The 14,056-nt window shown below is 41.1% G+C and overlaps 1 protein-coding gene across 2 annotated transcripts in view; it reads right to left on the bottom strand.

The window, feature by feature from the left end:
- Positions 1 to 14,056, bottom strand: part of SLC25A13 (solute carrier family 25 member 13) — a 173,498-nt gene that overhangs the window by 139,116 nt on the left and 20,326 nt on the right. For both annotated transcript variants that reach the window (XM_033088547.1, XM_033088549.1), the window contains exon 2: positions 7,525 to 7,578. In XM_033088547.1, coding sequence (XP_032944438.1) covers positions 7,525 to 7,578 — 54 coding nt within the window. The remainder of the gene's footprint in view (positions 1 to 7,524; positions 7,579 to 14,056) is intronic.

Below are 14,056 nucleotides of genomic sequence, written 5' to 3'. Positions count from 1 at the left end.
GATTGTCATAACTTGGGGGGCAGTGATGCTACCAGCATCAAGTTGGTACAGGCCAGGGATGCTGCGAAACATCATACAAAGCACGGGCTTTCCCCTACAACAGAGTGCTCCCGCCCACAATGGCAATAGTGCTCAGGTGGAGAAACTCTGGGTTACAGAAATTTGGAAAGACAACTTAATGTCTTGTTCTTTAGCAATGACGTGGAGCTTTTATCAAAAGTAGCATTAATTATGAAGTCATGGATGAAAACAACCTAATTCTTTTGCCCTTTCCTGCTTCAAGGGCATCAATGATGCAAGAAAAGATAACAAACAGGATGAGCTGGAAAACGAACTATTAACCACATGGCTTCTTGTGGGATTTTATGGAAGCGGGTATGAAATGCTGCTCTAGCTAGTGCCCTCTCATCTTTAGAGCAGAAATGGTCAATAAGAACTAGGTGGCATACAACGCTTTTTCACAGCATTCCCCTAGGTCTTGCCTTTACTGCGAAACATTCCAGCTCACATAAGTGGGAACCTGCTAATTCCTGCTCCAAAGAACCCGAGACTGCGGGAAATGTGAGAAACCACTTGGGGGGTCATATGCAAGAGGTACGGTACCTCTTGATCCTGGGGACAGAACAGTGATTAGGGGAGATGGGGGTGGGCGGGAGGTGAGGACAATGAGCTACCCACAGAACAGGAATAGATGGGGGACAGGAACCAAAATGCCAGCCACCGTGATGGGGGAGCACAATGAAGTGAGGTACGATGACATCATCTCTACTCCCTCTGTAAACCCAGGCTTAAGCCCAATTAAAACTGTTTGAAAAAGTCACTTGTTATTTCTACATTTTAATTCTCCCGACGGATAAGCTCCTGCTTAGATGCTCAATAACAAGCTTTGGAGTCCCTCGGGCCTAGGCTACGCAGAGCTCTGCTTCTGCTTCATATTAGTTGTATGACCTCAGGTAAGTAACTAATACTTTCTGGGCCTCTGGCTCCTCACCTGTAAAATGGGGATAACAAAAGTACCTGCTTCATAAGGTTGATGCTAGAAATAAAGCAACAATCATGCAATATACTTAGCACTGCCCTACCCACAACAAGCAATTTATAAATGTTCTGTTATTACTGAGTTTTATGTAACATTTTTTAGCATAATATAAAAGAAAAGCTCCAAAATGGCCCAATAATCCTTCTGTTCTTCAATTAGCATTGAATTCGGTTTCTTGGAAATGTAGAAGAATTCTATTTTGATCTTCCTGAGGCAAAAGCAAGACTGAAATATAAAGAAAATGTCACCGCCAATTACAGTGACGCTATAATTTAGAATTACTCCTATGTTTGCTTATGGTAGTGAATAATTAATTTATTTTAAAACAACTTAACTCCTCTCTCACCAGTAGACATTTAGATTATTTCCAGTTTTTGGTATTTTTAAATAAAGCTAAGGGAACCAGCCTTATATACATTTGTCCAAATTCCCCGCAATTTTCGAACGCTAGTCTCCTGGAAGAGAAATTGTTGAGTCAAAGGAGAGGAACTTTAAGGCTCTTGCTACTTATTATCACACTGCTTTCCAGAAAATTGTACCAATTTACACTTCCCCCAACAGTGCGCGAATACACCCTTTCCCCACTTTGTCTATTATATTTGTTGCAAATATTTTTCCAGTTTGATACTTTAATATAATTGACGCTGTAGGTTTTTTCTCCTTTGTAATTTCTTCCATTACTTCTAAGTTTAGAAACTAGTCCTTCCTCATCTCAAGACTGAATATTCACCCACATGTTCTCATAGCTTTTTCTCAAGTATGTTTATTTTTTATCTTTATGTTTCAATACATCAACTGGTACATTGTTTTTGTCTGTGGTTGGAAGTAAGGATCCTCCAACTTGAGTGTTTTTCCACTTAATCTCTTGGTTGTCCCAGGACCACACCTTATAGCTACCACATCTTTCAAATGTTATTTAATCCTTCTTTGGGAATAGATTTTCTAAGTGACCTGAAGCCTCTCTCCTTTACGATTTCTGGAATTTTTTTTTTTTTTTTAAACAGGACTTTATTGAGGAACAGTATGTACTTCCAGGCCTGTTTTCCAAGTCAAGTTGTTGTCCCTTCAATCCTAGTTGTGGAAGGTGCCGTTCAGCTTCAAGTTGTTGTCCTTTCAGTCTTAGTTGTGTCGGGCACAGCTCAGCTCCAGGTCCAGTTACCAGTTGTTAGTTGCAGAGGGCACAGCCCACCATCCCTTGCAGGAGTTGAACTGGCAACCTTGTGGTTGAGAGCCTACTGGCCCATGTGGGAATCGAACCAGCAGCCTTCGGAGTTAGGAGCATGGAGCTCCAACCGCCTGAGCCACTGGGCCGGCCCCTACGATTTCTGGAATTTTGATATGATGAAGTATATACTTACAAAACAGGAAGGCTTTTAGGATTCCTTGCATGACCCAGTGTAATACAAGTTGTGACAGTTAATTTTATGTGTCAACCTGACTGGCCAAGGGATGCCCACATTAAACATTGCTTCTGGGTGTGCCTGTGAGGGTGTTTCGGGATGAGATGTGCATTCAAATCTAAGGACTCAGTAAAGTCGACTGCCTTCCCCAGAGTTGGATGGACATCACCCAATCCATAGAGGGCCTAACAGAACAAAAGGTGAAGGAAGGAGGAATTTGCCCCCTTTTTTCCTCCTCCATTGTTGAGCTGGGATGTAACTTCTTCAGCCCTTGAACTGAGATTTACATCATCAGCTTCCCTGATTCTCAGACCTTCAGACTGGGACTGACCATCCGTTTTCCTTAATCTCCAGTTTGCAGACATCATGGGACTCCTTAGCCTCTATAATGGATGGTGTGAGTCAATTCTTCATAATAAATCTGGAGGGATGGATGGATGGATAGATATAACTAGAGATGGAGAGATCTACTGGGATCGCTAGTTAATTCTCTTTATATGCATCTGCTTTTAAATTTTCATCAATGAATATGAACTGTTTTGTCATAAGAAAAAAGTTTTTCAAAAAAAGGAATGAAATCTTTTTCCAATTTTGCCTACAAAAATTTTAAAAATATGTATTATATGCTTTTGTTCATAAAGAATAATTACAAGAATCCAAGTGCAATTCATTAAATATTGCTACTACAATTTGTAATATGGCCTATTTCCCTCGTGCAGTTCCTTTACCAGTCTTGTTACCTTCCACGTCTACAGGCATTCAGCTACTTTGGGCTCCACACTTCTAAACAGTACATACCACCTCCTTTGCTCTCCCTTGAGCTAACGGTTTCCTCCTCAATTTCCCCATTCTCATTACTGGCAACCTCCCGGCACCCAGGCTACATATCCAGTAGTCATATTTATCTCCCGCTCTCTCTCACCATTATAAAAGATCAGTCATTTTTCATCTTATAGTCCTTCAAAATGTCTTTAACTTGCCCATTTTCCGTCCCCCCTGCTGCCACAACTCTAATCAAGTTATTAGGGCCTCACACCAGGATTACACCCAAGGCTGCCTAACTCGTGGCCTTGCTGCACCAATCAAATCTCAAACCTATCCTCCCTGTGTCACTGGATTACTCAGAAAACCTTCAATGGCTTCCTACTGTTTAGCAGAAAAGCCAAACTCCCAATTATCTTTCTAATTTTGTCACCCACACCCTGTAATACTTGGCAGACTCCTTGGCACACAGTTGAATTTAAATAAACATCTGAAGAACGAGCAAGAATCCTTCAACCTGAAGAAGCTGTTTGCTCGCAAGCCCATCTCCAGGTTCCCTCAGAGGCGTCCTCTTCCTCGGAACTCCCAGGCTGCTCTCCTCCGTGCCTCTCCAGCTCCCACTCATCCCACATCTCCTCAAGTCCCCTCACTAAGGAGCCTTCTCTGAGCACTCCCACGGTGGGTACTGCTCCTCCACTTCCTGTGGCACGGGCTTTAACCACACATGGGACCCTTGAGTACGCTGACTGACGTATCTTTTTTACCTGCCGCCGCCTGTAAATCTGGTCTCCTGTATAAAATCTGAATTCCTGTAACACATGGTCACTGTTTATACCTATTTTGCACGTCCCACTCACCACAAAGTTTCACGATGTTTTATTTAAACGGTAAGCACTCAATACACACCTGTTTAAATCAACATGAAGCAGTATCAAAAGCATGAGGCTGATAAAATATGCATGTCAACATTTAGGTTAGAAGCAACACTGACCACACCTAGACTTCAGCTTCCACATCCAGACAAAACGTTAGCCACCACTTATCTCAAGAACAGCTTACATAATAAATTTCAAACACCTCAGGCTAGAAATGTCTCACCAGATCCCACCCTACCTCGCATTCGTGGACCACTGCCCAAGACCCTACGCCCCAGCCCACTGCATACAGCTGGCACTCATAGCTCTGCTTTCTACATGCTGTTCCTTTGCCTGGAATGGTCTTCTTTTGCCCCATAACCCTCCTCCACCTTCTCCATTTGATAAATAAATACCTACTCGTCTTCGAGCACAGTTCAAACGTCCCCACTGTAACTTGAATGACCCTATTGGAAGATGGAATTAGTCCCCACATCATCTTGCTGCTGATTAATGCCATATAACGCTTCGCAACAATAGTTTTCTCGCTTTACACTTACACACACACAGTGAGATAGTTAAGGGCAGGAGCTGAGGTTTATACATCGTTATAAACCAACACCTAACACTGGCCAGTCAGGTTAACAGCTTCAAAAAAAGACAAAAAACAGAATTGATTTCAACAGAAGAACATAAAATAAGCCAGATTTGGGTCCACTTTCATCCTCTAGGACACCTCTTTCCTCATCTGTCTCGGTTCCACTGGCTGTCTTTGATCTCCACGGCTGCCAACTCCCTTGCTACCAGCCCCTCGGGTCCGAAGGGTACAATGACGCTTCTCTTCACCACCTCCAAGCTACAGATGAATCCCCTCACTAGTTTAACAGACAGGAGGATATGTATTAGGATGAAAAGTCAGGAAAAAGTCACAGAGCATCAGCAAAGGAGTCAGGTTTACAGAGTGCTTACGGCTGATCTGTACTTAACTACAAAGCCCAGCCACAGCGGAGACGTGCTTGGCACCGTCCCCATGGCGCCTCACCCCATTCTTCCTCCACCACAACACCGTCTGCGGTGGATGGTAAACAAGAGATCCTCCGCGTGCTGAGCCAAGGATTTGTGTCGGTACCACACTACCCAGGCCTGATGAGATCACACGAAACTTTGCCAGATCCACAATCCCTTCCAGAAACTGCTGATCACCATTTTCTTCAGGGTCGGTTCCCTCACATCATTCCCTCAGACTCTAAGTCACAGAACTCTCACTCAAAAGCCAGGTAGGCCTAGCCATCCCAAGGGATGACAACACTTCCTGATCTGGTCCCAAAGATTCCACTCCAGCCCACAGGCCCACTTACACAGAAACCCCACAGGGGGCGCCCCAGAGCTCTGCATGGAATGCCTACCCTACCTGGGTCTCCCTGACCAATCTGATTTGTCTCCAGTATAAATTTGCCTGCTATTGAGACATAGCAGCTGGAGGAGACATGTTGTCCCAAAGTCAGATCTTAACCTAGCCTCACCAGCTGCCACGTGGCCTCCAAAGGTGGACACAGCTTTTACCTAGAGCCTTTCCACTGGATCATGCCAGGCCAGTAAGTAAGTATCCAAGATGGGTCATCTATTGAGACACTCCAAGTTGTTCCCATTTCCCATCAAAGGATGCCGGCAACTACTACTGGTTTACAAAACAGAAATACATTTAACAGACAGGTCCTGAGTGCAAAGAATGATGATGACTTTGCCAGCTCAATTTAATGAACTTTATCCATTTCTCTAGGCTCTTTGGCAACCCACTCACATGCTCTTCTGCAAATAGTCTTCCAGAATTACATCATTAGAGTTCTACAACATGGACCTTAGATACACATACTACAAATGTCTGTGCTTCCTTCATACACACCTCACCTCAATCATGATGGGCCCAGAATGCCTAGCAATAAACACTTGTCTAGGTGAGACACAAAGCTTCTGTTTTCTGCACTTTTATTATTCAAAACCCTTTTCCACCTTAGACTCTCTATATTGCATTGTCCTTTTGGGGCCAAAAACAAATTTATGAACGAATTCTACTTTCTTATGTATAATCCAAACCTCCTTACAAATTTATCTTTTTCTCTTCTCCCCCAAAACTGCTCATATTTTTAACTATTTTCTTTTGGAGTCTTTGTCTCTTCTGTGCTTGAATTATTTAAAGCATATACTGAATCAATATTTAATGCAAATCAGGTGCTGGATACATTCCTATCAAGTTTCTTCATTGAATCTTTACAATTTTTTGTAACGTAGTGTGAAAATGTTCAAACATATACAAAGTAGAGACAATAGTATAATAAACCCAATATTCCATTTCCCAATTTCAAAAATTATCATCATATTGCCCATTCTTTTTTCCCAGTCCACCAAAACTGGATTATTTAAAACCAAATCTCAGACATCAGAATCTCCTCTGTAAATACTTTAGTGTGTATCTCTAAGAGAAGAAGGCCCTTTATCGTTCCCAGGATCAGAATACCATTACCCAGCCCAAAATTCAATTAATAACAATTAATATCAAATAATCCTGTCCGTGTTCAAATCCCCTGATTTCTCAACCTTTTTTTTTTAATAGTAACACATTTTGATGAGGAAAGTGATGCTCACAGAATTATTCACTTTCTAAGTCATATATTCGGTGCCCAGCAGAACATCAAGTTTCTCATTTGAAGCCTTGGTCCTCTTTATGTACAGCACAGCTGCCCTTTTTGTCATGTTTAGAAAAGGTCCACGTACATACTTTTTAAATTACCTTTACAAAAGCGGCCTTTTCTTTTTTGAGTACTTTGATTCCAGTTGAATAAAAGAAAAAAAAATGTTTGGAACCTGAAGTAGACTTTTCTTAGAGTATTAATCATTCACTGCTTAATATCACAAAGTAAGTGAAAGTACCAGAAACTAAGGGAAAATAAACTTGTATGGTGTCTGTTGTGATTTCATCTCTCTTATTCCTCATACTGAGGCCTCCACATCAGTTGTAATGAAATGATGATGGCAACAACCATGGGCTTTTACCAAGGAGAGAGGAGGACAGCCCTCTCGGGATGAAGGATTACTGAAATGTTCAGGAACAGCTCTAAACTTCTTAAGAGGAAAAGGATTGCCATCACCCCGCACAAGTCAACCCTGGAAAGGTAAATGGATTGCGGTACTTAATCCCCAGAAACTCCTTTTAATTAACTACCTGACACCATGTGAGATAAAAGAAACTAAAATGTAAACCATGTTGCCATCACAATCACCTACAAGTTTCTGATATGTTTTTTAAAATAGATAAATTTGTAAAGGATCTCTTTCATGAGTCTTAAGTAAAGATACTTTTTGGAATATTTAAAAACATATAACAATGAAATAAAGAGTTGCTTGAAAATAATCTTTAAAAGTTACAGAACACAAATCAAACAAGAAACAAAATAGACTCGTTTATACTGACCTTTAAAAATATTGTTCTAAGCTCAGTTGGATCTGCTCTCTTGGTTAAAGCCACCTATAAATAAACATAAAAGTGTTTATATTATTAGAACAAAGCTGAGAAATCAAGCTAACGACGGAAAGAAAATAAACTCTAGGTTAGAAATCAGTGGATTTCATTTTTGTACTTAAAGCACCAAATTTCCCCAGTGCATAAATTACTCCTTGGATTTTAAATTAGACGCCTTATGTGGCTTCTAGAACACTAACATTCTAGACAAGCAACCCGTAAAGCTCCCAATATGTATTCATTTATATATATATATATATATATATATATATATATATATATATATATGAATTTTTTTTTTCCAAAAAGAAGAAAAAAGTTGAAATGGATTTGTAACCATCTGGCATTTTAAAACTACACTCCAGAGTGACCCATACCCTTTCATAGGGAAATATTAAATATTAAAGTATAACTTGTTTAAATATGCAAGAGAACAGAATTCTTAAAGAAGTTAGTTAACTAGGGAAATCATATTAACAAACAGAAGGGAATTACTTCTCACAGTTCTACCACGAGCAGGCGTGAATGCCTAGCTATCTGGGCGTGCCAAGCAAAGTCTCCTCTCCCTGATTTTTAATTTAAGAAATCAGAAGTCTCCAAAGGTCCAACTATTATTCTCCACAATCTAGATATATAAGGGGCTATGGTTACTTTTCAAGAGCAAAATTTGACAGATTAGCTCAGAATAGGTGTTGTGCTTAATTCTCCAGCCCACAAAATCCAAAAACATCATTGGGGAAAAAAACAAGACAAACTTGAACATGGCTGCCCCAGGCCAACACAAAAGAGTCCTTATGTGGAACCAAACAGTGGGCTTATTCAGCATCCCATCACCCAATCCTGTTGGCAAAACCGTCATGAGACTGAATTCTCACCAAGCACAGCGTCACCCCATGATACAGCCAAGGAGGGGTTTCTGGAACCACCCCAATAGTGGAGCCATGTCGCTATCCACAGGGAGATTTATGCAAATTGTTCTAAATCCCTTCTGTGTGTTTGCAAAGGCTCTTCTGAGATCTTTGGACAATGGGTTCTCTGTCTCTAAATGTGTAACTGCCTGAGCTCCGTTGCCCACCACTGTCAGGAATAATTTTATTAACTAATCACTGGAATGGGAAAGGTACTCTTTTGAAACCTGTTGGTTGGTCACCTTGTTTCCCAGAGCAAGACTGATAACTCTTTTAATTTCAGCTGAGTACTTGTAACCACCAGTGCTATTTTTATCCGTTAAGAATTTGGTGACCTTTTAAAAATCCTGAATTAGTTAGTGTTCTTTTGCTGTTCAATTAAGGAGGAAAAAAATAGAATGTTAACCAACCTAAGATTGATGCTAGTATTGACCTGAAGGCTGCAGGAGAAGATTCCCTTTCAGGTCTATATTCTGAGAAAGATGGAGTAGGACAAATTCCTGGAGAAGACAGGAGAGCATACAAATGCCTCTACCCTCTTCTTTTAAGAGCAGAGAAATTCCCTTCAAGTTCCACATCTCAAGACAGTCGATAAGAAACATTTTTTTAAAAAGCATATGGTGACCCTCGGTACTTAGTTGGTTTTCCTTTTAAAAGCAAAGTTTCCACAAAGTGAACTATTCTTGCTCTGTCTGAATACCACATCCTTTAAAATCTAATTAATTCACTATGCCATGCACTTCATAAAGCTGTCCCTGGGCAATGCTCTTTCCGACTGAATTTCTCCTGCCCTAAATTCCCACAGCTTTCCTCTGCTTATTGATCCCAAAATGCACATTCAGTGCTCACCACCAGGGCTACACCTCTGTGAGAGAAAGAAACAAAAGCTTTTAACTCTCCCAGGGTCTCCCCCACAGGGGAAAACAATTTAGACAGTGACCCAACACTTGTAAGTCATGTTGCCTAAGGCGTATAGAACAGTTTATTGTTTTCAAAGCATGACTATCACCTCATTGGATCGTCACAGCAAATCTGAGACTCAAATGGAGCATATCATTGGCCCCATTTCCCAGAAGGGGAAAGCAAGGCTCAGAAAGGGTCAAATATTCCCTCAAAAGTCAGATTAAGCACCAATGTGTACTTACATTTCTAAGTGTTTGAGATCAGATCCCAAATCTTCCGTGCTTTACTGTGTCTTTCCACTGAGCCACATTACAGGCAACTTCAAAGTGACCTTCGTTATGTTAACAACCACTGACATAAAATAGTCCATGCCTAGAACTCGAGAATGTCCCAATTTCTCCTACCACCACCAGTTTGTTGTGTCCATCCAGTGCTGTGATTAAGAACATGGCTTTAGTGTCAGACCACTGTCCATCGGGGGCAGGCCTGACCTCTAGACTCACTAGCTATGTGACCTTGAGCTACTTTCTTGCCCCCTCAGCCTTACTTTCCTGATCTATAAGATGGAAAGTTCTGGATGGTTAGAGGGCTGATTGGAGCCAATTGCACCAAGTGCTCACACCAAAAACCCCACAACAGTTACGGGTACTCAATAAATGACACACACTATTTGTATTATTTACCCCAAGGGGTTTATATTCCACAATGCTTACTCCTAAAAACGGCTAAGTGATAAGTAACCTGGCTTATAACTTGAGAAGGTTGAAATCAGGAGGGGGGAGGGGGAAGCAAGTCATGGGTCTTCAAAAACATTCACCCACACACATGGAGGTCTTCCTAACAACTCCTCCTCTCTGCTATCCTAGCCCCATCCAAAGCCACTTCTTGAAAACAGACCCAAAGTTCCCGATACAGCACATGGTTAATGATCACTGTGAAATTTCCCCGAGGCCCGCTGAAACCTGTATTAGGTCCCAGGTACGTTCTATTGAAGCGCAGGTAACTATGGCTCAATAGGAGATAGATTCAGAAAAACTGCTACCAGCCTCCTGGGCCTCATCTACTCGTATTTCCCCAATGCTGTGCAGCCATTCAGAATTTCCATTTCTTCTTCTACCTCCCATTCTTATCTTCTTGTTTTGGTACCATTTGCAGTGAAGAATACTTACACGGACAGCTTCGTTAAAGTTACAATTAGAAGTGCCAGGGTTCTGAAGGTGTATTGAGATGAATTTAACCTGGTGGAAAAACCAATACCCGGGAAGTTCTATAAACTGGAAAGAGGGAACCAAAGAATGTAGCCTCCCTTTTTAAGATGAATCAGAACAGCACATACACTGTGAATGACTTGACAAAGCCTTAGTTCACTGGGCTTTAGAAGACGCATCAAACTTTAGATTGTTTTCAGAAGGCTGATTTTCGTTGTTATATGTATTTTCTCATATACCAATAGCATGTAAATATTTACAGCTACTATTCTTACAACCTAATTGCCTGATTTCATCATTACTCTTCTGAATTTGCATTTTTAAGAATAGATCCCACCATTACAACAAAATTTGTATATCAAGAATTTTAAATAAAGTAATTGGTTTTCAAACATAGTTAGGGAGTGGATCACCAAGAAAGAAAAGGGTTCTTGGCAGATGACTATGAAATATTACTATTTGCTACTTAAATCAATGCAACAGAGAATTTTATACCCAAGCAGGTAACATTCATACCCCATTAAACTTAAGGGGCAAGGGGGGGTGGGGATTAAAATTGGAAAAACTATGCATTATATGTGTTTTTCCATAAATTAAAGAGAAGTTTATTTTTATTTAAATTTATTATGGAATTTTCAGGTCAAGTCCATGAATCTATGTTCCACAGGGCAAAATTTGAGGTTCACTGAATACGTAAAATTTTTGGCAAAGCAAACATTAGATACAATAGTTTAAACAGGTTATCAATAGTATTTGCAAAACATATATACCAGCTAGGTACATCCTAGACATAAAAAAGAGCCAACAATAACACAACTTCAATGACCGGTTTTAAAAAGGGAGTAGCAGGAAGCATGGCAAGAAGAACCAGAAAGATATCTTTCAGGAAAAATTAATTTACTCTCATTTTGAGTTGTAGCAACAAAAGAAGGGAGACTGTCGTGCAGGGGACCCTGCTTGCTGTGCCATTTGTCATGCGGGGCATCAGGCGGGGCCTCTAGTCCCGCTCCCCACATAAGAATGCAGAATTTGGTGAGGCCAAAAAGGAGGCATAGATAGGGGAGTCATACCACTATAGTCTCACTGGAGGCTGGATCCACACGACCTGCAACCTGCTGTCCACTTCTCTGCCTGCCAACCAACTGACCGACTCATTAACACAGACACAGCAGTTATATCAGTGGCTAATTGGCTAACTGGTTACAGCTGATGGTCAATTAGCCACAGCTAATGGCCATCTACTACCTGAGTCAGCACCTCTCCACCTGAGCCCAAGAGCCTGGAAATTGCTCTCTGGGACTCTGTCCCCACAGAGACACTAGGAAAGATTTTTCTACATGTAGGTGTATTTTTAAAACGGGCTTTCTTACACAAGAACCAAGCTGCTGTGGTAGGCTTATTAACACATCACAATGGTAGAGACTTGTGTATTCCACATAGTTGATAGGTCTAACAGAGGGCAGTTAGGAAGAACCTAAGAAACCCTACATAAAACATGAGATAACTAACTTGAAGAAGGAAATGTAAAGAAAACAAAAGCTATCATTGTATATTGGACATCTCTAGAGATGCAAGACCATGATCTCCTTGAAGGTGTCTGAGTCCTCCACATCCCCAGCTCCGGCAAAAGGAAACGAAGCAGAAGCTCCAAAAATGTTGATTGAAGAACTCCTTCCAGGTGGGTAGAAATCAGATCTTTACAATGAAAATAAGTACCTCCCTTTAGACCAGTGTTTTCAAATTGTGGTCACTGGGCCAATAGCATCACCTGGAAACTTTTAGACAGTCCATTCTCACACCAGACCCCAGACCTACCAATCAGAAACTCTGGGGGTGGAGCCCAGCAGCCTATGATTTAACAAGTCCTTCAGCTGATCCTGGTCCTGTTAAAGTTTAAGAACCACAGCTTTAGCTAATGTCCCATTCTGCCTGATGAGGACCAAGGTTCTCAGCCCCAGCTGCACATTCAAGTCACTTGAGGGGCTTTTAAGTTTTATCAATGCCCAAGCCCTACCAAAGGCCAATTGAATTAAAATCTCTGAAATGGGCATCTTTAAAGCTCCCCATGAGATTATAATGTTTGGCTGAGTTGAGAACCACTAGGTTAGAAGCCAGGGTCCCAACCTCAGCTTCCTACTTCACCAACTGCACAACACAACCTTCACTCAGCAATACTTCCCCCATCAGCCTCCCAAACCCAAAAGATCTGAAAACGAAGACAAGTACAGGCTTACAGTGAAAATTTTACTGTCATGAAATAATTGTTTACCTTAGATATGAAATAAAAAGAAGAGACAGCTCCTCAAAAGCAGGCTGCTGTGGGGTGTGGAGGAGGGTGTGCACGTACACACATGCAAGTATACAGTGTGACAAGCAGTAAAAGGAGGGGGAGAAAGAAATGTTCCTACATGGTCTTCTGTACCTGATAATGAAAGTGTAGTAGGTGGACCAGAATCCCAATGGAAAGCACCGTTGGGTGTGACCTAACAACTGGGGTCCACCCTTCTTCCCAGTATCTTCCTGCACTGCAAAGAAGTTAAAAGTACACTTCCCAGACTCCCTTGCAGCTATGTGGTTTAGGTGCTAGCAGATGAAGGTAAGGGAGATTTGGAAGACAAAGTTTTGGAAGACACTGATTTGGAAGTTAGGGGCCATGTTCCTGCTGTTTCTGCCAGCAAGCACCAGTGTTGGGAGGGTCTGATTTTCCCATGGCAACCTCCTGTCCACGTCAGCATGGTTCTGAAATACTGCCCATTTGGCAGGAGGTTTCATGACTGCACAAGAGGCAACTGCTCCCTTGGTGGCCTGCTCTGCTGTGAGGCTCTGGAAGTCATTCCTGAGAGCTCAACCTGAAGTCTGTTTCTTCACCTTCCCAACAAATTCTGTAAGCCATTTAATACCCTGTAATAAATCTTCCTCTGCTTAAACCAGCTAGAGTGGATTCTGTTTTCTGCAAGTGAACCTTGACTGATACAATCAGTAATTACAAAAGAAAGTTTGGAATTCCCCAAAACCACTAAGTTACCATTAACTTGAGAGGAAGAAAGAAGTGTCTCATCAAATTTAAGAAAAAAAATTTTTATTGAATTCACTGAGTCACTCATTCTTCATCCTACAGTTTCCCTAAGTTCTAACACACGAAGAGCAGTAATTATGAAAAGTTACTAAAATATAAATTAGTACACAGACAAGATGTCATGTTAAGCATTCTTTGAACCACAACATTTTTGTGTAATCCACCCCCAAAAGTTCATAATCATTCAATAGTTGACATATAAAGCACCAAACATCACAAATGTTAACCAACTGGGTAATCACACAAGCAGGTCATTTCAGGGCCAATGGAGATGTTTATCAGAAGGATTTAGTAGGTTATGAAACGTGTTGGATTTAACTCTGTGCTATTGTAGACAAATCTTAAACAACTATAAAGCGATCATCATTAAAATTGTGATATTAAGAAGC

The sequence above is a fragment of the Rhinolophus ferrumequinum genome, chromosome 20 (genome assembly GCF_004115265.2).
Source record: "Rhinolophus ferrumequinum isolate MPI-CBG mRhiFer1 chromosome 20, mRhiFer1_v1.p, whole genome shotgun sequence".
In the NCBI taxonomy this organism is placed as follows: Eukaryota; Metazoa; Chordata; class Mammalia; order Chiroptera; family Rhinolophidae; genus Rhinolophus; species Rhinolophus ferrumequinum.
The sequence above is the reverse complement of the archived record's forward strand: the minus strand, read 5'-3'. Positions and strand labels throughout refer to the sequence as shown.